The 21,711-nt window shown below is 44.4% G+C and overlaps 1 protein-coding gene across 2 annotated transcripts in view; it reads right to left on the bottom strand.

Moving 5' to 3' along the window:
- Positions 1 to 1,145: 1,145 nt before the first annotated feature.
- The window catches only part of LMX1B (LIM homeobox transcription factor 1 beta), a 201,987-nt gene continuing 181,421 nt past the window's right edge, over positions 1,146 to 21,711 (bottom strand). Inside the window, exons 5-8 of one of the 2 annotated variants that reach the window (XM_060251249.1) lie at positions 18,353 to 18,430; positions 16,158 to 16,224; positions 11,010 to 11,150; positions 1,146 to 1,945 (exon numbers count right to left, since the gene is read on the bottom strand). In XM_060251249.1, the coding sequence (XP_060107232.1) occupies positions 1,788 to 1,945; positions 11,010 to 11,150; positions 16,158 to 16,224; positions 18,353 to 18,430 (444 nt within the window). In that variant the 3' untranslated portion in view covers positions 1,146 to 1,787. Of the gene's footprint in view, positions 1,946 to 10,988; positions 11,151 to 16,157; positions 16,225 to 18,352; positions 18,431 to 21,711 lie in introns of both variants that reach the window. The other variant, XM_060251247.1, reaches the window with a different exon arrangement.

Raw genomic sequence — 21,711 nt, 5'->3', positions numbered from 1 at the left:
CAAGATGTCACATGACTACTGCTTTCATTTTAATACTCTAAAAAAAATCTACTTTTCAAGAATGTGGCTGTACTCAGACTGAACAAAAAAACAACAACCAAACCCCCTGTGGTTTGTCATCACAGTAACAAGATTTGCAAGTCCTTGGTCTTATGTCAACTTATGCAGCATGAGAAATGAAGACTTCTTGGTTCCCAACTAACCATAGGTTTTTTTTTTGTTTTTATGACAAACTTTGGTTTGTTGCTATGTCTAAATGCAGTCTGTACCCCGAAGACTAGAATCAGTGCAACTCTAATTGCAACATGTTTTAGCTATGGCGTTCCTGTGAATTTCCCGTGACATTTGACTGCCCACAGCTGGAGACACAGTGCTAGACCTGATAAGCACCCCATTTTTTTACCCAGGATAGAACTCACCAGTTAATAGCTTTTAAATAGCCAACAATGCTCACTGCTACTTTCCAATACTAATGAAAGTGCTATGATTAAGGAGAATTTCTTTTATATTTGGACCTCCCCAACCACCTTTAGCTTTTCTTTAGAAAAACATTCTTAGTTTTGTTTCTCCAACGATGCAGGTAAAGGATAGCAGTTATACTTTTAAGTAGTTGCTAGTTCATGTAAATCTGGATTAACTAATACATTTAAGGGAGAGGCTCCATCAACTTTTAAATGGATAGAGACACAGGGCAGAAGGATTCTTGTTTGTGGCAGCTACCTGATTGATATTGGGGCAGCTTGCTAGGGTCAGAAGAATGAATTTTTCTCACAGACCAAACGGAAAATGAACAAAAGCCATTTCTAATTAGTTCAGGTTGTGACAATGGAGTTGAGTAAATTTCTGTCAGAGATATAAGCAGAAAGGAATGATTAACAGACGACTGCCAATCAGCGGTGTGGAGCAGATCAGCTGAAATTTTGAATGGAATTTACTTTAAAAGTTAACAGTTTATTCTCATTCTCCATTAGCTAAAGTAGTGATATTAAGGTTTGTGTGCCCCAGAAATACCTTTTGTTAGATTCTTTTTGTAATTTTTAAAAAGCTACTACTACTATTAGCCTAAATGTATCAGTCCTTCTCATGCACCTTCCTGAGCCTTTAATTTTTTAAAAAAAGATACTATTATTTCACTGCTTTTCCCCCTCTCCACAAGCCTTATTGTTGATCAGATTCTCCCCTCCCCCTCTCATGTTTCATACAGTACAAGGGGATATTAACTAATGGTCTAGGGTTTTATGGAAAGAAAACATACTGAGAGGGAATGATTACTCAGGAATCACATTTACATTAAAATATCTCACAGTTCTGAGGGCCGACGGTCCACAACTAAAGGTGAAAACATGCAGTAGAAATGCGGGGAGGGAGGCTCTCTCCAGGTTTCCCAATCAATTTGGTCAGGTTGGCCAATCCAAAACATCACTTCCTGTGTATCTGGCAAAGCTCCAATGGTGAAACTCTTGGACAACTCTGTGATGATGGCAACGCAGAAACCAAAATGGTGGATGTTGAAGTCTGGAGCTGCATGGAATGGGCGGTTTCCCCCCTTCCCTGTTTTTCTCTTTGGCCGGATGCCAGTGTAGTTCTGAGGGTGACAAGCACCTGTTTTGCAATCTTGGAGAAGATTATTTTGAGTAGAGTCTTTCTTAACTGAATGCTCCTATTGTCACAGTGCCGGAAGGAAGAGCAGAGGAAAATATGGCTGTAAGTGTCTGAGCTGGGAAATGGGGGGAAACGTCTGTCGCAAAGATCAGTTTCCTTTTTGTTTTGTTTTCTTCCTTTGAATTTCATGAGGCAAAATAGGAACTCTGCATAGAGTACAGCCTGTCAATAGGGTTCCCTACCCTAGCCTGCATGGAGTTTACTTCCGAGGAGGCCAGGAAACAGTCGCTCAAGCTAGTTAAAGAGGTATCGCTGTCGATGTCATGAAAAATGGAGTCGTTTCCTGTAAGAGGAAAAACAGGCATGTTAATAGGTCAATCCACTCAGAGAAAGAAAGGGAGTCGGGGTTCTCTGGCCCAATAACAGCTAGTCTACACAAGCAACAGAACTCTATGTTGCAACTGTGTTCCTGAATTGTGCCATTTCAAATGGAGGGGAGGTCATCTTTCATACAAAAATCCCTCTAAGCAAGTTGAAAATCAGTACATCAGGACTTGTCTAGAACCCTTCTGCTCCCCTTTTTTTTCCTGTGGAAGGAACACATTTATTTTTGTCTAAGGAAAACAAACTCTTCTCATGAGATCTTGGACTTCAGACATTATCTGAGGGGCGCACAAAAACCATATGATACAATAGCCAACATCTCACCAATGCCATGTCAGACAGAACCCTAGATCAACTCTGGGGGGCTTCCTATGTTCCTTAGAAAATGTAAGACCTCAATATTGAATATACACCCCCACCCCCAATGTCATAGGTTCTCTGTGGAAGGCTAACATTGTGGGGAGAAAGTTTATGATCTAGCCAATCCTTCTCCTTTTCATGTTACATTTCCATATGCAGATTGAAGGCACATGAGTGTGTGTGAAGAGGGATACATTCAAATAACTGCTTTCTAGAATGGGGGCAATTGTGTGGAGGACTCTCCCAAGTGTCTGTCAGCATATCTGGACTGGTTCTTCTGAAAGCAAGTATGAAAAGACCCGATCACGTCAATAAGGGATTCTTAACTTCCAATTGCTAATTGTTTTTGGAAAAAGGGGGGGATTACACAGGCTTGTTTCTTAAAGCTTATAACAGTGGTGCAATGATAACACAGGAGCAGGGAGGGAAGCAGGGAGACGAGGCATGGCTGTTTGCCAAGGACTTGTTTGCACGGCAGTCTGTGACATTTAAGAAGGGTAAAAAACAAACTGAAAAAAAGTGGGAGAGTTCCTTTTCTAACTGACATAAGTAAACAATCTGTGGGAAGCGGTTTGGCCAAGGAGAAGGGATTTTGCATTCCAAGTTAGGAAACTGCAGCTCCTAGGAATTCCAAGATCCGATCACGTCAATAAGGGAGGCAAGTTTCTAACAGCAAGGCGTGTTGATGGAGATTCTCCCACAAAGTAACTGCACGCCAAAGCAAATTTGAACTATCCTGAAGATACTGACTTGGGCTGATGATTGCATTTGTATCTGTTGCACTCTTTTCCCATTTATGTCCATGATTCTTTCCTCCTCCGTTTTATCAGCATAACAGTCCTGGGAGGTACATTCAGCTGAGAGGTGCAAGCGAATGGCCCAAGCTCATTCAGTGAGCTTCATAGCTGCACAGAGATTTGAATCTGGGCCTCTGTAGCTTAGAGTTGCCAGCTCCAGGTTGGGCAATACCTGGAGATTTTGGAGGTGGAGTCTGAGGAGGTCAGGGTTTGATGAGGGGAGGACTTTAGTGGAGTATAACGTCATAGAGTCCACTTTCCAAAGCCACCAAGGGCCAGCATGTCAGAGAGAACTTTGAATGCTCACCTGGTAGTCGAAGAAACTTTATATCATGCAGGGCTTTTTTGTAGCAGGAACTCCTTTGTGTAATAGACTATACCCCCCTGATGTAGCCAATCCTCCAAGAGTTTACAGGGCTCTTCTTATAGGGGCCTACTCTTGGAGGATTGGCTACATCAGGGTGGTGTAATCTAATTCCTGCTAAAAAAAAAAAAAAAAAAAGCCCTGGTATCATGTATATGAAAACAAGGTATACTTTGGGGTTGGACTAGATGACCCTGGAGGTACCTTCCAACTCTAGGATTCTAGGAGTTCATTTATAATCCAAGGAGATCTCTAGCCAACACCCAGAGGCTGGCAACCCTACATAGATCTACTCCAGCAATTTAATTGCTGTGCCACACTGGCTCCTTTCCAAGAGCTGAAAGAGACAAGCAGAAGATCCACGTGGTACATTTGCTGCTGGGCTGTATTTCAGATTGCAAGCAGTGAGAAATAAATGGACATGAGTGGATTTTTCTCCTTTTCATTCCATTCCCGTCCCAGAATTTTGCTTTGTGTTGCATTTTCAACTCCTAACAAATTCTACTTTTAGTAGGAGAATTTTTAAAAAATTGTGTTGGGATTGGAACATGTCATAGATTGCCACAGTTTTCATTCCTTTGGTCACCTCTTCCCCCCCCCCCCATAATAGCAATGTGCCAGCTCATTTTGGGGGTGGAGCCTGGGGAGGGCAAGGTTTGGGGAGGGACGTCAGCAGGGTATAGTCATAGACTTCATCCTCCAAAGGAGCAGTTTTCTACAGAGGAATTGATCTTAGTCATCTGGAGATAGGGTTGCCAGGTCTTACACCTGGCTTCCAGTGGGGGGTTCCTGGGTCCATTCCAGGATGTTTTCTCTCCTGCACTTTGTGCAATGACATCATCACACTGAATAACCATAGAGTTTTGGTCCAAAAGCTAGAGTGCTGATGGGCGACATGCCCGGTGTGATGACGTCATTCTGGGTGACGTCATCATGCTGACGATATCAATGCAGGAGGGGGCTGTTCAAGGGTGGGGTCTCCTCCACTGGCCAGCTGGTGGGCAGCAGATTGGAGCCCCCAAAATCACAGGAATCACCGCTGCGACTGGGGAACTGGCAGCCCTATCTGGAGATCAACTGTAATAACGGAAGATCTCCAGGTGTCACCAGGAGGTTGGCAGCCCTACTCTCACCCCATAATAAGATTATAATAATACTGGCCTGCCTTACAAGCCTGTTGTAAGAATTATTAAGATAGTATGCGCTATATCACTATTTAGTAGGGTTGGGACCTATTTTCTGGTCCCTTTCCCTAATAAATAATTTTCCCTGTGTTGTTCCAATGTTTCTCTTTCAAGGATGGTGTTGATAAAACTTGGTGAGCCTCAGCTGAACAATAAGTCTAGTCCAGAGCTTAGTTACCCCCTCAGTCGCTGAGTGACTGGGAAGATGCATTCTAGCACTTGTATGCACATGAGCAGGGCTTTTTTGTAGACAAAGCCCAGCAGGAACTCATTTGCATATTAAGCCACACCTTCTGATGTCACCATTGTTTCACACAGGGCTTTTTTTGTAGGAAAAAACCAGCAGGGATCATATTAGGCCACACCCCCAGACACCAAGTCAGCCGGAACAGTGTTCCTGTGTGTTTCTGCTCAAAAAAAGCCCTGTGCATGAGCATTAAGGGACAATGCATTACATAACCTGCCATTTTGTGCACTGCAGCTGCTGAGACCTATTTTGAAAACAATGCTAACAAGAAGACATCAGTCTTCTTTTGCTTTTAAATCTGTGGAAGACAGCCCATTCTAGAGTCCGTTAAAACAGAATGAAGCAGACAGTCCAGAATCTTCAGCTGCGTGTAAATGTGGGATGTAGTGTGAGAACTGGGGTGTTTCAAAAATATGGCTATGTTCATTTGTGAAATATTGAGCTGTGTACAATATATGTAGTGTAGGCTGCAGATGGCTGGAAGAAAGTTGATTCATTTGAAATGCATGTTGGAGTAGAGTTTTAGGAATACCATGGACTGCCACAAAGACAAGTCACTGGGTTCTAGATTCAAACAAGCCCAAACTCTCTCTGGAAGCTAAAATGACTAAATTGGGGATATAATACTTTGGTCACATTATGAGAAGACAAGAGTCACTGGAAAAGAAGGCAACAGGAAAAGAGGAAGAACCAACAGGAGGTAAATGGACTCAGTCAAGGAAGCCATGGCCCTCAGTTTTCAAGACCTGAGGAAGGTTATTAATGATAGGATGTTTTGGAGATCATTAATTCTGGAGGTCACCCTAAGTCAGAAGTGCCTTGATGCCACTTAAAATATGGGGGGTGGGGGAGAGAGAGAGAAGCTAAGCTGCCATTTTTGTTGGGATGGTCATTAGCATATAGCAGTGATTGGTCTCAGCTCACCAGTTGCCTTTTCCTTCCCCACTGCGGTTAGGTAAAGGGTATAGGGTTGCCAATCCCCAGTTGGGGGCAGTGGATCCCCTGGTTTGGAGACCCTCTCCCCACTTTGGGGTCATCAGAAAGTGTGTGTGTGTGGGGGGGGGGTGTTGAATATCCACTATACCCTGTCCCCATAGGGTATAATGGAGAATCGATCTGTGGGTATCTAGGGCTCTGGAAGGGCTGTTTTTTGAGGTAGAAGCACCAAATTATCAACATAGCATCTAATGCCTCTTCTTTTAAAAAAAACCCAATTTTCAAAAAGATTGGAGCAGGGAGTCCAGCTCTATGACCCCCAAAGAACGTTCCTCTGTCCTTCATTATTTCTAGTGGAAGGAAAGTATTTAAAAGGAATGTGGTCCCTTTAAATGTGATGGCCAGAACTCCCTTCAGAGTTCAATTGGGCTTGATACAACCTTTCTCCTGGCTCCACCCCCAAAGTCTCCACCAGATGTTTTCTCAGTCAGACCCGGCAACCCTAAATGGGTGAGCCAACCCGCATTAGACACACAGCCTGGGTCTGACCTGAGTGGCTGGTGTAGGGCTGGCGTGTCATGTCACATGGACCCCTCAGCTTGCCTTGTCCTTGCACTATTTTAACTTCCCACCCTTCCACTGCCAGACTTCCAGAAATGAAGTATCCATGCCAGAGTGTGGGATGTACAATTCAGTCACAGATTGACTAAGAGGGCTTAGATCTGTCATGATGATCTTCTAGCCACACATTTGCTGACTGGGAACTTAAACTACACACATACACACATTGTTGGAAGGACAGAAGAGATAAGAGAAGGTATCTTACATGCCAAAGAATTCTATTCACAATAAGATAAATCCAAATTGCACTGAATTTAGCCATCTGCCTGATGCAATAGGATAGATTGTCTGAGGTTACTCTTCCTTGCCTCTCCCAAACATATAGGCAGCACATACACCACAAAGTTATTCTGGCTTTATATCAGTTTGATCATTGTAGTTCCCCCCAACCAGGGCTTTTTTGTAGAAAAAACCCAGCAGGAACTCATTTGCATATTAGGCCACACCCCCTGCCACCATGCCAGCTGGAATTGCATTCCTGTGTATTCCTGCTCAAAAAAAAAAGCCCTGCCCCCAACTAAAGAATCCTGGGAAGTAGATTTCTGTAAAGCTGCTTTCAAGTTTCTGTTAAGAGATCCCTAGCTCCTCCTACAATGGAATTACAGTTCTCAGAGGTCCCTCTCAGAGGAGAGCCAGTTTGGTGCAGTGGTTAAGTGTGTGGACTCTTATCTGGGAGAACAGGGTTTGATTCCCCACTCCTCCACTTGCACCTGCTAGCATGGCCTTGGGTCAGCCATAGCTCTCCCAGAGGTTGTCCTTGAAAGGGCAGCTGCTGTGAGAGCCCACCCACCTCACAGGGTGTCTGTTGTGGGGGAGGAAGATAAAGGAGATTGTGAGCCACTCTGAGACTCTTCAGAGTGGAGGGCGGGATATAAATCCAATATTTTCTTCTTCTACTGAATGGCCAGCCCTGCCACTAGGCAAACTAGGCAATTGCCTAGGGCACCGACCTTCTGGGGATGCCAAATTGGGTACCTGCATGTGACTCAGTGACTTTATCAGTGCAGGGGGGACACACCAGAAGTTAGCCTTGCCTAGGGTGCTAGACAGTCTAGGGCCGCCCCTGTGAATGGATTTAACTTTTTAGGGTAGATATGCCCCAAATCTCTATGAGGCTTACTAACAAGGCCAGGGTGGGAAGGTCACCGCTTCTAAGTTGGTAAAAATAAAACAGGCAATATCTTTCAAGCCCTTTGCATCTCATAAGGAAAAAATACAAAAGTCATTTTGTAAGAACTGGGTGCATACGGTCACCAGAATGTGTAGCTCTGTTCCTGACTCCTGAGATTGTAAGCAGTGGCACTGGGGGATCAGGATATGTACTTGCATGTCAGAATGGTGCCCATGAAAAACCAAAATATCTTCCACCGAAAAAACAGCACAGGGGTTGGGGGGATGAAGGCTTCTCTTACATTTTTCATGGATCATTTAAAACACCACCACACAATTGGCCTGTGTGTGAATCATTCATTTGTCCCTGTAAGGTTACCAATCCCCAGTTAGGGAGCTAGGGGATCCCCTGGTCTGGAGACCCTCCTTCCATGTTTCAGCATTAGCAGAAAGTGGGGGGGGGGGGGGTATGGGGGGATTTTGAATGTCTGTTGGGCACTCCATTATACCTTATGGAGACCAGTTCCCATAGGGTATAATGGAGAATTGATCAGTGGGTATCTGGGGCTTGGGGGGCTGTTTTTTGAGGTAGAGGAACCAAATTATCAGCATAGCATCTAGTGCCTCTCCTAAAAAAAAACACCAAGTTTCAAGAAGATTGAGCCAGAGGGTCTAGTTCTGTGAGCCCCAAAAGAAGGTGCCCCTATTTTCCATTATTTCCAACAAAGGGAAGGCATTTAAAAGGATTGTGGTCCCTTTAAACGTGATAGCCAGGACTCCCTTTGGAGTTCAGTTGTGCTTGTCACAACCTTGATCCTGGCTCTGCCCCCCAAAGTCTCCTGGTTCCATTTCCAAAGTCCCCAGATATTTCAGTCAGACCTGGCAATCCTATGTGACTGTGTTAGTATTTTAGGTTTGGTTGGGTCTGCCTGGTATAGATCTGTGTTCAGGAAACAGCTCTAATACACCAGATGGCTCTTTGATGGGAATTCTAAAAGAAGATTCTGCAATTTTAAATCCCAAGATTTTACATATGTGATCCCTGATTAGCTAGGATTACTCTAGGAAAGAAGGAAGAAACATAGGGCCATGAGAAACAGATAGCTTCTTGCCAAACCCAGAAGCAGAAATGCAAATCCCTCCAATTTCAGCTGCTCTTGTCACTGTCACTACCTCTGTGATGGAACACTCCATCCCTCCCCAAAAAACCAGTGAAATTCTCAACTCTATGCAAATTCTAGGGCTGATTGACACAGGACCTGTGTGTATAAGTCTAGACATCCTCAGACACTGGACTGAGCTTTGTGCTTGCGTCATGACCCCCTCCAGCCTATTCAGTGATTCTGATGCAGAATCCCTTGGGGAGGAGCCAAAACCAGTGAGTAAGGGAACCGAGAGGGACCAGCACTGCAGAGCCGCCTGCAGACGATGCCTCCCCAGTGCCAGAGGCCACCTTGCCAGAGCCTCCAGCAGCCCTGGAGATAGTCACCAGGACTCTGCCACACAGAACTAGAGCTGGCTCCAGACTCTGTCTGCCCCTGAACCCTTATGCTGTTGGGTGGTTGTCTGTAAGATTGTTTATTGTGCTGCTCCTGATTTAGTAATGCTTGTTTTGATATTATTATTTTAATTCTGTTTGATTTTATTGCTAGAAAAAGAGCCCTGGTGTGGCCTAATATGCAAATGAGTTTCTGCTGGGCTTCTCTACAAAAAAGCCCTGTGTGAAACAATGGTGATATCAGGGAATATGACCTAATATGCAAATGAGTTCCTGCTGGGCTTTTCCCTACAAAAATAGCCCTGCATGCATGTGTTTCAGCAGTTTGCTACCAGGAAGTTTCTGCTGGTTATTTATTCTGGTCCCAGCCTGTACAACGATGAAGTAAAGCCAGTTTGGTGTAGTGGTTAAGTGTGTGGATTCTTTTCTGGGAGAACCGGGTTTGATTTTCCACTCCTCCACTTGCAGCTGCTGGAATGGCCTTGGGTTAGCCAGAGCTATCTCAGAGCTGTCCTTGAAAGGGCAGCTGCTGTGAGCGCCCTCTCTGCCCCACCCACCTCACAGGATGCCTGTTGTGGGAGGAGAAGATAAAGGAGATTGTAAGCTGCTCTCTCTGATTCAGAGAGAAGGGCAGGGTATAAATCTGCAATTCTTCTTCTTCTAAAGATGGGCGGGACGCAGGGGGGGATGTTAAGAGGTGCACATGTGAATGTGCACATTAAATCCGGGGGTGGGGGTGGCTATGGCAGATCAAATTTGCAGTGTGATTACACCCATATGCTTTCTAAGTGTTGGGTCACAAACTATGCCTATACAGGTGCATCATGGCTTGTAAATGAACCCTAAGGTTGCTGTATTCCAGTTATCTAAATCCAAACTGCTTATTTTGTGTGTTATCAAACACATTCCTTTCCTTTAATCTGATTAAAGCTTCTTGACTAAATGTCTTGAGCAGTCAAAAACCCATCTGTTAAGTAACATCATCTGGATACAACACGAAACCAATGGAAAAATCTTGTAACAGCATGGGTAAGGTTTGGAAATCTGTCAGATAATAAAAGAAGTAAAACTAGCTTGTGGTGTGACAAAAGGTGTTGTATTAAAAAAACCAAACTATTTCTAACGTTTATAAAGAGGACAGTCCAACAAAATATGTATTAGAGTACGAATTATCCCCTGAGGACAATCGCAAAGGCAGTCTGAGTAAGGAATCTATCAAACCCATTCATTGTTGCTCTGTGTAGCATTGGTTTGGGATGTCTGTTCCTAGTAACTTTCCCCCACCCACACACACATAAACAAGTTGGGAAAGAATCAGAGGAAGCATGCTTGGCCCTGACGGTTTGCTTGTGGCAGGATATACTCATCTCAGGCAACAGCAAAGCCTGTGAGGGAGAGATGCTTGTTAATCATAGTGGAGACTTCATTAAGGGCTAGGAGAATGGAAGGTGGGAAGAGGCTTGGTTCTCACAAAATGGCTGACCAGAGGGCCGTCTGCACATTTTGCCTCATATCTCTGGATTGGCAAAATGCTAGAGTTTTATTTTGTTTTTAAAGCTGGGAAGTCGGGCCAATTAATGGTCTGAATGGACAACTGGGTCATACGACGGCCTAGTGAGCCTCTCCTTGCCTCACTGTTTGTGCCGGAACCTGGAAGCTTCTGCTTCCTTCCATGGGATTCTAAAACAAGCAGATGAGAGTCCAGAGGTAATAACTGAATTGTGTGTGGATCATTTTTCTCCCATGTTCCACCACACTTGCTTTGTGAACCAGTCCTTAAAGGTACAGAAGACTTCTCAGTATCTGCAATGGGGCCACCCTGGATAGAAGCCTTGGTGCTCCAACTTGGATGGGTCAACAACAGCTGGTTCCCAGTGAGTCTTACCATAGGGGTTCATGTGGTCACCTGGCATTTGTGGTGGGGTGAGACCTTGCTGGAAGGGGTCAGTGGCATAGTTGCTTTGATCCATCGCTACGATCTGCTGCTGTGGTGGTGCTAGCGGCGTGTAAGATGTCATCATCCCTTCCATTCGGTTGGACATTACTTCTGCAAAGAAAGACAACGGACTTCATCCTATGTTTCCTCAGTGAAATTACTAACGTTGCAGTGCCTTCAGCCCTGAAGAGGTTGCCAAGATTATCAGGGCTGAGCCAAAATGGGAGAAGTTTTAATGAACATTTTCTTCAGCATCAAATGGCGACTCTCTCTTCTCCAGCTCAGGGGGTAGTGGAGTGGAACTGAAGTGAAAGGAGTCAACAGTGTTTGTGTATTTAGGAAACACTGGCTAGAACAAGCCACATTCACTGAGTGGTTCCTGACTGTCTAGCATCACGGAGGCAAAATGTCTAGAATGCATTTCCTTCAATGATAACAGCAAGCTGTGTCTAAAAGTGATTCGCAAAACAGTGAGTGGATGTCATCAGGCTAGCTATGTGATATCTGGTAGAACAGGGGTGGGGAACCTTTTTTCTGCCAAGGGCCATTTGGATATTTATAACATTATTCATGGGCCATACAAAATTAACAACTTAAAAAACAGCGCTCCACCGAGGGAGAACGATTCAGGCTGGCAAAATTAATGAAAATAATTGTTTTTGTATTTGAAGTCACCCTCCTGGCCTGCTGCCCTAGGCAAATGCCTAGATCCAATGCTTTTTTGTAGAAAAAGCCCAGCAGGAACTCATTAGCATATTAGACCACAACCTCTAATATTAGCATATTAGGCCACACCATCTGGGATAATCAAGTGCAAATTGAACTGGTAGTAGCTGGCTCCCACCCCCCCACCCCCCGCCACCCATCCCTCCCTTCATGTGGAAACTGCAGCTGCTCCCAGCAGACCTTTAAAGGCACCCACATACCCCAGCAGCAGTCCTTCACAATGCCCACCACTCAGGCTCCCCAAGGGCCAGACCAAGTGATCTTGAGGGCCGCAAACAGCCCTCGGGCCTGATGTTCCCCACCCCTGTGGTAGAAGGTAGAAAAGAAGCCCTGAGCAGGAAGAAAATGGCACAAAAGCATCTGGAGGCAGAGGAAATAAATGGTATTAAACATGAGTACAGAAATACATGGTAATAACTGAATTGTGTGCGACTCAGTGCTGATTCTGTGAACTTAGGCAGATCATGAGAGGGACAGCTGGAAGGGGTGCATAGAGCTTAGTTCTTGTGGCCCTTTTTTTACATGCCCAGGGAAATGCTGATTGCCACTTTGGGGTCAGGAAGCAATTTTCTCCAGGCCATTTTGGCCAGGGAATCTGGATGGTTTTTGCCATCTTCTGGGCACGGAGCAGGGGTCACTGGGAATGTATGTGTGGGGGAGGTATTTGTGAATTTCCTGCATTACACAGGGGATTGGACTAGATGACACTGATGTCTCTTCCAACTTGATGATTCTATGACTAAAAAAAGGTGAACATTTGTTCAATTCAGGGTTCAATTTATTTTTAAAAAAAGGAAATTTCAGCTGCTGAAAGAACTAATTTCCACCCTGAAACAGAAATGGGTGAATATTTGACATCACCTGAGTTATTTTGGAAAGCGCTTTTGCTTCTAATATCAGTCACATTTCTATCCTACTCTTTCTCCAAGGAACACTTTCTTCCATTTTTTCCTTAAAACATCACTGTGAGAAAGATTAAGCAAGTCTAACTGACCCAAGATCACCTAGTCAGTTTCACGAGTAAGAATGGATTTGAACCTGGGTCTTCTGGGTTACTGGATAACTCAAGGGATACTGAGATCCTTTGGCAAAGCTTTCCCCAAATTGCACCTTGGTGCAGAAGAATTTGCACTAATTGGTTTCTGTTTGCTATGAAGAAGGTGCGTTCATTTAGTAACATATTTTAAAAATGAAAAGGCCCATTCATTATTATGACCGTCAATAAATATTGTTTTTTCTTTGGTGTTCTGCACCTCTGTAGAAGAAGACAGAAGAAGATATTGGATTTCTATCCCGCCCTCCACTTCGAAGAGTCTCAGAGCAGCTCACAATCTCCTTTATCTTCCTCCCCCACAACAGACACCCTGTGAGGTGGGTGGGGCTGGAGAGGGCTCTCACAGCAGCTGCCCTTTCAAGGACAACCTCTGCCAGAGCTATGGCTGACCCAAGGCCATTCTAGCAGGTGCAAGTGGAACCCCCTGATGGTGGTGCTGTGTGTCGGCTAGGTCTTCATTTTATTTATTTATTATACTTCACTTTTCTCTTAAGATGATAGGAGGCTAGGGCTGCTGCCACTGCCATCCTGGCCCAATCAGGGAGCCAGTGGACAAGCGAGAAGAAAATCTTTCTCCCATCTTCTCAGGTCCTGTTTCCAAGTTACCATGCCACAGGGCATCATGGGAAGTGTGGTCTTCAGGATGTCCCAAGGCATGGCATCTCAACAAAGATAGTGGTGGGCATTGCACCACTGGTATTGGCATGTAAGTGAAGAAAAGAGAGGGGAAACAAGAATAAAAGCAAAAATGAATGGAAGTGGTTATAAATAAGGGTTTTTTGAAACAAAGAATGAATTGGTAAACTCCTCACTGAAGACACAGAATTTGTATCCATGAAAAAATCCCAAGCCTATGATGTGATTGTCCAAAGTACAGATTTAGGAATGAGCAACTGCTAAAATTGTTGCTGTTGCATGGAGTTTATCATCTATGTAAAAGGAAACAGCTGCATGAGATAACTGCACCATTGGTGTAAACCAGTTTAAGCAAAATCCTCTCTCCCCTGGGAACTGAAGTTTGGATGTTGGGGAAGGATAGGGTCTAACAGAGAATTCTCAGCAGGTGCACCAAAACAACAATTGCCAATATCTTGGGGTGGTGGTGGGGAGCTATAATGCTCACATAAGTTTTAAACCATTTTGTCTAAAACCAGCATAAGTTTCTTCTGTTTTGGGGAAGGCAATGAGGAGTGGAAAGTTCAGTAACCTCAGACAATATAATGTGTCATTCTCCAGCCGCAAATGGATAGCACCGTCTCCCTTCTCATCTATTGTAGGATGGGAAACCACAATGGTTAAACTGGTGTAAAACCATTGTGCAGCGTCACTAGCCTTTCACCCTTTGAGCATTGCAGCTATGACCAATTGTATTATCATCACCAGGTGAATTCTTTGCACACCATTCCTAGCCCTTAAAAATAACATAAAGTTAAGAAACTGGATTTCCTTATGCTGCAGAATAATTCTGAACCCCTTGCAATCCTTCTGAGATTGTTCAAAAGGGCCTATTTATTTCTGCCAGGGTGGAATTAGAAGCTGCTAATTGTTTCCTTGAAATCAACTCCCACGATCCAGGCTCAAGACTCCAACATTAAGCAATGCCAGTCTGGTGACTGTTTCATCTGTCATACATATGCAGTGGTTTGTTGCATGTTCCCTTCCATTAAGGTTTTGCAAGCAGTTTGGGGTGGAGAGTCATGTTTGTCCAGAGCTTGGTGCAACAGTGTGCCAGCCCTGACTGGCGCCAATGGGTGCCAATATGCCAAAAACAGATAACAATAATCTGATGCTAATGCTATCTGGAAAAAGGAGTTGCAACATGGAGTGGATGAGTGCCATTCAGGAAAAGAGTGACTCGGAGGCCTAAATGGCTGGGGTTTCTTTTTCCTGTCCAAGTGTTGGGCCACAACCGCTTTGTAATGGGGGCCACATATTGAACAGATCATCAAGTCCAGCTCCACCCACTGACTCAAGGCAGCACTACCTAGATGGGGCTGTGGCTCACTGGCAGAACATCTGCTTGACATAAAGAAGATTCCTGGTTCAATCCCTGGCATCTCCTGTTAAAAGGATCAGGTAGGAGGTGATGTGAAAGTTCTCAGCCTGAGACCCTGGAGAGAGGGCTAAAAGTGAAACCTGACTGGTGTGGGAAGGGCTACAAACTCCTCTCACACTCGTTGATTCTTCTTTGGAAATCCCATCTCTCTTTCATCATACTTCAGCAAAATATGGTAGAACATTCCTCCTGTATGCTGGAATGGTACATCTAAGGTTGCCAGTTCTGAGTTTGGACATTCTTAGAGAATTGGGGGGTGGAGCCTGGGGAGGGAGGGGTTTAGAGAGGGGATGGACCTCAGCAGGGGACAATGCCATAGAGTTCACCATCCAAAGCAGCCATTTTCTCCAGGAGATCTCAATAATCAGGAGATCAGCTGTACATAAGAACATAAGAGACGCCATGTTGGATAAGGCCAATGGCCCATCCAGTCCAACACTCTGTGTCACACAGTGGCCAAAAAAAAGGAGGTTCACAAGTGGGGCTAGAAGCCCTTCCGCTTTGCTCCCCCCCACCCCAAGCATCAAGAATACAGAGCATCACTGCCCCAGACAGTTTCAATAATATGCTGTGGCTAATAGCCACTGATGGACCTCTGCTCCATATTTTTATCCAAACCCCTCTTGAAGCTGGCTATGCTTGTAGCCGCCCCCACATCCTGTGGCAGTGAATTCCACATGTTAATCACCCTCTGGGTAAGAAGTAATTTTGAGACACCTCCAAATCCCACCTGAACATTGACAATCCAAGGTACAGTCCTAGACCAGCTATACCATGTGATTTCACCTCCTGCGTTTTGACTGCCTAAACGTTTATTTTGCATTGTAAAGGTGTTTCTGTTCCACATTTAAATATTTTGTGGGAGCCCTGATCTGGATGAACCAGGATAGCCCAAACTAGTCAGGTCTCAGAAACCCTAAGTCAGCTGTGTCTTGATGGTACTTCCCACCACCATTTTGTGGTATTCTGCATGATTCCAGTGTCCAGGGCCTTTTTTTTTGTAGCAGGAACTCCTTTGCATATTTGGCCACACACCCCAGATGTAGCCAATCCTCCAAGAGCTTACAGAGCTCTTAGTACAGGGCCTAATGTAAACTCCAGGAGGATTGCCTACATCAGGGCTGTGTGGCTTAATATGCAAAGGAGTTCCTCCTACAAAAAAATCCTGCCAGTGTCCATCTACTCTAAAACTGTAATGGGACAGAAAAATAGGACAACCTGGACAGAACCCACCACCACCACCAGTAATCCCTCTTGTCCCATCCGCATCCCAATGCTTCACCTTGACCTAATCGCTGAGAATTCTGTTGCTCCTGCTGCTGCTGATGTCGCCGGGCCAGTTTCTTCATCTGAGGAAGAGGGGAAAGCCAGAGTCAACAGGTGCACCCGGACTGAAATGCCATACACCCCTTACTCCCTCTTGCCACACCCCTACATGGTTCTTTCTTCAACACTGATGAATGACCATCTGCAGGGGTGGAATTCTAGCAGGAGCTCCTTTGCATATTAGGCCACACACCCCTGATGTAGCCAATCCTCCAAGAGTTTAAAAGGTTCTTTTTTGTAAGCTCTTGGAGGATTGGCTACATCAGGGGTGTGTGGCCTAATATGCAAAGGAGCTCCTGCGAGAATTCCACCCCTGATCCATCTGTGAACACAATGCTTTGTGCTAAGACAGCTCTTTGGTCCACAATACCCCCCCAATATCTACCCTGCACGAGTGATTCTCCAATGTCTCAGGCAGGTGAGGGTCATTCATTCCCAGACTTGCTGCATTTAGCTGGAGCCTTTTAATTGGAGATGAATTGGAGATCTTCTGATTGCAAAACATGAGCTCTACAACTGACCAATGACATCTCTCCTTAAATCCCATCATTCCCTGGCTCTTGTTCAACGTCTTAATTTTCATTCCTGACTGAGACTGAGGCTGCCCTCTGTATTGGTATCTCTTCAATACTATCGCATCATGTTCTGAGCAATCAGTAAATCAGTTTTCATCTGGCAACCATAGATGCTGTCTAGGTGGCCACTAGAACACTTCCCCCACATCTGAGGCTGACTTAAAGAGGGGAAATGGCACATTTGTACATTCAGTCATGTATATGATAGAGCTCATTCTCTGCTGACTGTTGTAGCTGGATTCATGTACAAACTAGGTAAGCTACAGTTTAGGGCCCCAGATAATGGAAGAGGGGGTGGAGATTGGATTTATACTCCACCCTTCACTCAGAGTTTCAGAGGAAATTGCAATCTCCTTTCTCTTCTTCTTCCCACAACAGACACCCTGTAAAGTCGGTGAGGCTGAGAGAGCTCTTTTGAAAACTGCTTTTGAGAGAACAGCTCTTTCCAGAACTGTGACTTTGCAAGGTCACTCAGCAAGTGCATGCGGAGGAGTGCGGAATCAAATCCGGTTCTCCTAGATTAGAGTTCATGCACTTAACCACTACACCAAACTCCAAATTATGAGGGACTCCCAAATACCAAAGAGCCTACTAAATTTCAATTTTAGAACAATACATTTTTTTTATGCTAAGAGACCTCTTAAACTTGGCATAGTTACGGCCCAGATGACCGATGTTACAAAACATCAGGGATGGAATTCTAGCAGGAGCTCCTTTGTATATTCAGCCACACAGCCCTGATGTAGCCAATCCTCCAAGAGCTTACAAGGGGTGTGTGGCTTAATATGCAAAGCAGCTCCTGCTAGAATTCCACCCCTGCAAAACATACTTCAGGTTCTGAGTGAGAGGAATAAAAATATTAGGTTTTCAGGCCTGGAGGGATATTTTGGGACTATATCTGTAGCCATTTACTGGTTTCTGACTTTAATGGAAATGCCAAGAACATTAATAAACTTGTGAATGAGACATAAGAATCTCCATAAACGGGAATTCTCATCTTCATCCACATAAACCAACATTATTATGCACACTCCTTTATCCTGTGGTTCTTTCTGGGCAGTTCCAGACGTCAGGGAGAATCAGAGTGACGGGCAGTGGAAACAACTCTCAGTTCCTATGGTGAATCCCCCCTTTCCTGCTTCTCCCCACCCCCCTGTCTCTGTATACAAAACCTTAGACATCTCACCTTGAGGGGAAAATGCATGAGGGCCACTTTGGAGGTTGCACAGGAAATACAGAAAAAATTTTTTTGCAAGTCACTCCCATTTCCGGTTTCTCCTTTGTACCTTGATTCCCTATGTGATCTTCTCCTGATTAAGCCAAATCCTATCAATGTAGTCAGATTTGTCACTAGAAATGTTGCCCAGTGAGATCTAGGCAAAAGTTCGTTTCTGACAAAATGCCAGGTGAATTTGGAAAGCAGCCAAAACTGTTTTGATAAGGCTAGCAAAACAACAACCCATTTAAAAATAAAAATTACTAGGGTGTGTATCTGTGTGTGTCACACATCCCTTACTGGAGTCACTCTGACTATATTTTAGGTTTTGTGGTTTTCTTCTGCCATTTAAGTCCTTACCTTTGCTCTTTGATTCTGAAACCACACCTGGACAACACGAACACTGAGGCCTGTTTCAGCTGCTAGCGTCTCCCTAACCTGCACGGGAAGGAATGCACATTTTTTAAAAAAATCTTAGGGGGGTTACATGGAATATTGCTGAAATCCAATGGAAACTGCTGCTGCAAAATTTGGAGGTCACGTTTTCAACAATTTGCAGTGAGATCCAGTGGATTAATCCAGTGGAGATCTAGCTTTTGTGCTGGGATTGTGTAGGGTTGCTATATTCCAATTCCCAAAATCCAGGTGACCTAATCTGCATATTATGTGAATGGTTTGCTAGGTACACAAATCAGATTGAATGTTGCATTGTGTACTGGCTGGTTTGTGTTTGCTCTTGGCAATGTTCACAAAAAAGCTGAGGTAGGATCAGAGGAGTCACCTTTTTATCTGATGGTTTGCTCATGCCAGGCTTTGATCCTGCTTTCTTTTTAGACAACAGCAAGGACTTATTAGGGAAGAGATGTAGCATGCATGTCAATTGCAGCTGTGACTTTCCTCCTTGTGAGAAGCATGGACGACAAGAGCAAGCTGGTTTTTCGGTAAAGAACTTGGCAGAAGACTGCCTGTACGTAGCCTCCTATTACTTGATCAACAAGGACTAGAAGCTTTTTTATTAAAAAAAATAAAAAATAAAGAGTTTGGAATTCTGGTCAGCTAGTGGCTGAAATAGACAACACCGGGGACAGGCTAAGAATCCAGTCCAAACACAAAATATTGGGAACCCTAGGAATGTAGAGATAATACACTACACAGGATAAGAAGGGGATTGTGATATTAGTTTTCAAGGTGCCTGTCAAATCAATTTTGTTTTTCCATGCCTAGTTTGCAGACTTGGAAGCCACAACATTTTGCATGCATGTTTTGCTAACACAGGCTGTTCCTACATGTTGTTGATGATGTAAATGTCTGTGTTGCATTTTGCTTATGGTAGTGAAGCCATAAACACTTATTAGCTGAACTAGCATAGTGGCATGGAAGGGTTTTTGCCAGAAAAGGTAAAAAAAATGTTTGCAGTCCAACTTTGGCCAAGGAAGAAAAAGTTTCCATTCATCCGGGATTAAAACCTAGCGAGTAACAGTAAGTTTCTCAATAGATTCAGGTGAATAGCCGTGTTGACTTGAAGCAGCAGAACAAAGTTTGAGTCCAGTGGTACCTTTAAGACCAACAAAGTTTTGTTTGGGGTATAAGCTTCCATGCGCCTGCACACTTCTTTGGAGCTTATACCTTGAATATTTAAATTTAAAATTTAACTTTTAAATTGAAAATTCAAAGATGACTCCAGACTCAAACTTTGTTTAGTAAGTTTATGGGTACAGGATGCAAAGTGGGAAGGAGTCTAAGCAGAAAGGGAAGGTATGGTGTACCAGAAGCAGAAGGAGGGGAAGAAGTACATAGAAGGAATGCCAGAAAGTGAAAGAAGGACTAATAGGGTGTGAATGGCATTCACTTTTCTTCTCAGGCATAAAGTTAACTTGAACAAGATACTGTTTCTTTCACCCTATCCTGGAGCCCAAGCCCTAAGAGGACTGGCTGAGGGACTTGGAAATGTTCAATCTGGACAAGAGAAGGTTAAGGGGGGGATATGATTGCACTTTGCAAATATTTGAATGGCTGCCACTTAGGGGAGGGCAGGGAGCTGTTCCTGTTGGTAGCAAAGGAGAGGACTCTCAATAATAATGGGTTTAAGTTTAGGTGGAAAGGTACTGGTAGGATATTAGGAAAAACTTTTTTACAGGAAGAGTTGTTCAACAGTGGAATCAGCTTCCAAGGGAGAAGGTGAGCTCCCCCTCACTGGCAGTCTTTAAGCAGCAGCTGGACAAACACTTGTCAGGGATGCTCTAGGGCTGATCCTGCATTCAGCAGGGGATTGGACTAGATGGCCTGTATGGGCCCTTCCAACTCTGTAATTCTATAGGGATAAAATGGGGGAGGCAGGGGGGATGTATACTATCTCTGTGGAGGATTGGTGGAATAAAAATGTAATGGATACTCATAAGAGACGTGAAATACAAAAGCCAATTTTTTTTTCCTTAGGACAAAATAGTCCCTAATGAAAGATGTTTCATAACATTTGGTTTTGGACCAGCAGTTTCTTTGGACCAATGTGGCTCTTTGCAATATTGTAAGGAGAGTATTTTCCTTAGATTTTCAGAGTAGTAGTAGTAGTAGTAGTAGTAGTAATAATAATAATAATAATTTATATATTGTTTTCAATGCTCAAAGTAACAGTTCTGTAAGGTAGGCTACTTTGATTTGATTTGCTCCCTATTTCAAATGTGAGAAGGGAACAGAGAGAGAGAGAGAGCAAGAGTCTATGGAGGGCATCCTAGGCCATTAGTCAGTATACAGCACTTATACCAAGTCAGAGCAAATAGAGCTTCTCTGACTGGAAGCATCTCATGGAGATTTCAAACAAAGGTTTGTCCCCAGAGTAGCAGCCTGAGAGCCAGTTCAGTTGTTATTTTTCAGGGTTGGTATCCGGACTCCTCTATTTTGTCTTTCAAAGAGACATGAGCTGCAGATTCCCCACAGTTCCCACATGCCCAGTTTGGATCATGACCATGACATGAAAGGTTTTCAACCCAGCTTGGCCTGCACTATTTGCCTGTCAGGGAAACTCATATGTGCCCTATTAGGACACATGCAGTTCCCATTAGGGCAAGCAGGGCTTTTTTTGAGTAGGAATGCACAAGAACACAGTTCTGGTTGGCTTGGCCAGGGCTCTGGCTCAAAAAAAGGTCTCTGGAAGAGGGAAGGCACTAGGCAGCCATGTACTCCCAGATTGCATGCTCTGTCCTCTCTGTCGTCTCCAGCCTCCAACAGGCTTGTGAGGAGAGCAAGAGACATGGAGCCACCCACAAATGCCCCCTCCCAGGAGAAGCTGGGCCTGCCACTGCCCACTCTGCCGCACATGACTCTCTCCAGTCGTGTTGGGGGGGGGAGCAAAACAAGGTCTCTCATTAGGCTGGGTGAGAACATACATCCATGAAATGCAGCTGATAGCACTGTACTGTTCTGTGTTGATATGCGGAAAGTAACCTACTGAACTGGTGATGTCACCTCCAGTGGCATTGAGGGTGTGGCCTAATGTGCAAATGAGTTCCTGCTGGGCTTTTTTGTAGGCCGGGGGCAAGGACCATCCTGGGGCCATTTCAGGTCAGGAAATAAGGCAAGGGGAGGAGGCTGAAGCATCTTCTTTGCACACTGTGGTCCCAATCTGAACTGGGCATTGCCTGCTCAGAAACCAGACAGCTCATGGCTCACATCAGCCTGAGAGGCAGCGTGGAGAATGCAGACATGACTCATAGAAAGCATAA

The sequence above is a fragment of the Heteronotia binoei genome, chromosome 12 (assembly GCF_032191835.1).
Source record: "Heteronotia binoei isolate CCM8104 ecotype False Entrance Well chromosome 12, APGP_CSIRO_Hbin_v1, whole genome shotgun sequence".
NCBI classification, from domain to species: Eukaryota; Metazoa; Chordata; class Lepidosauria; order Squamata; family Gekkonidae; genus Heteronotia; species Heteronotia binoei.
Note: the sequence above shows the minus strand (reverse complement) of the source record. Positions and strands in the feature narration are given on the sequence as shown.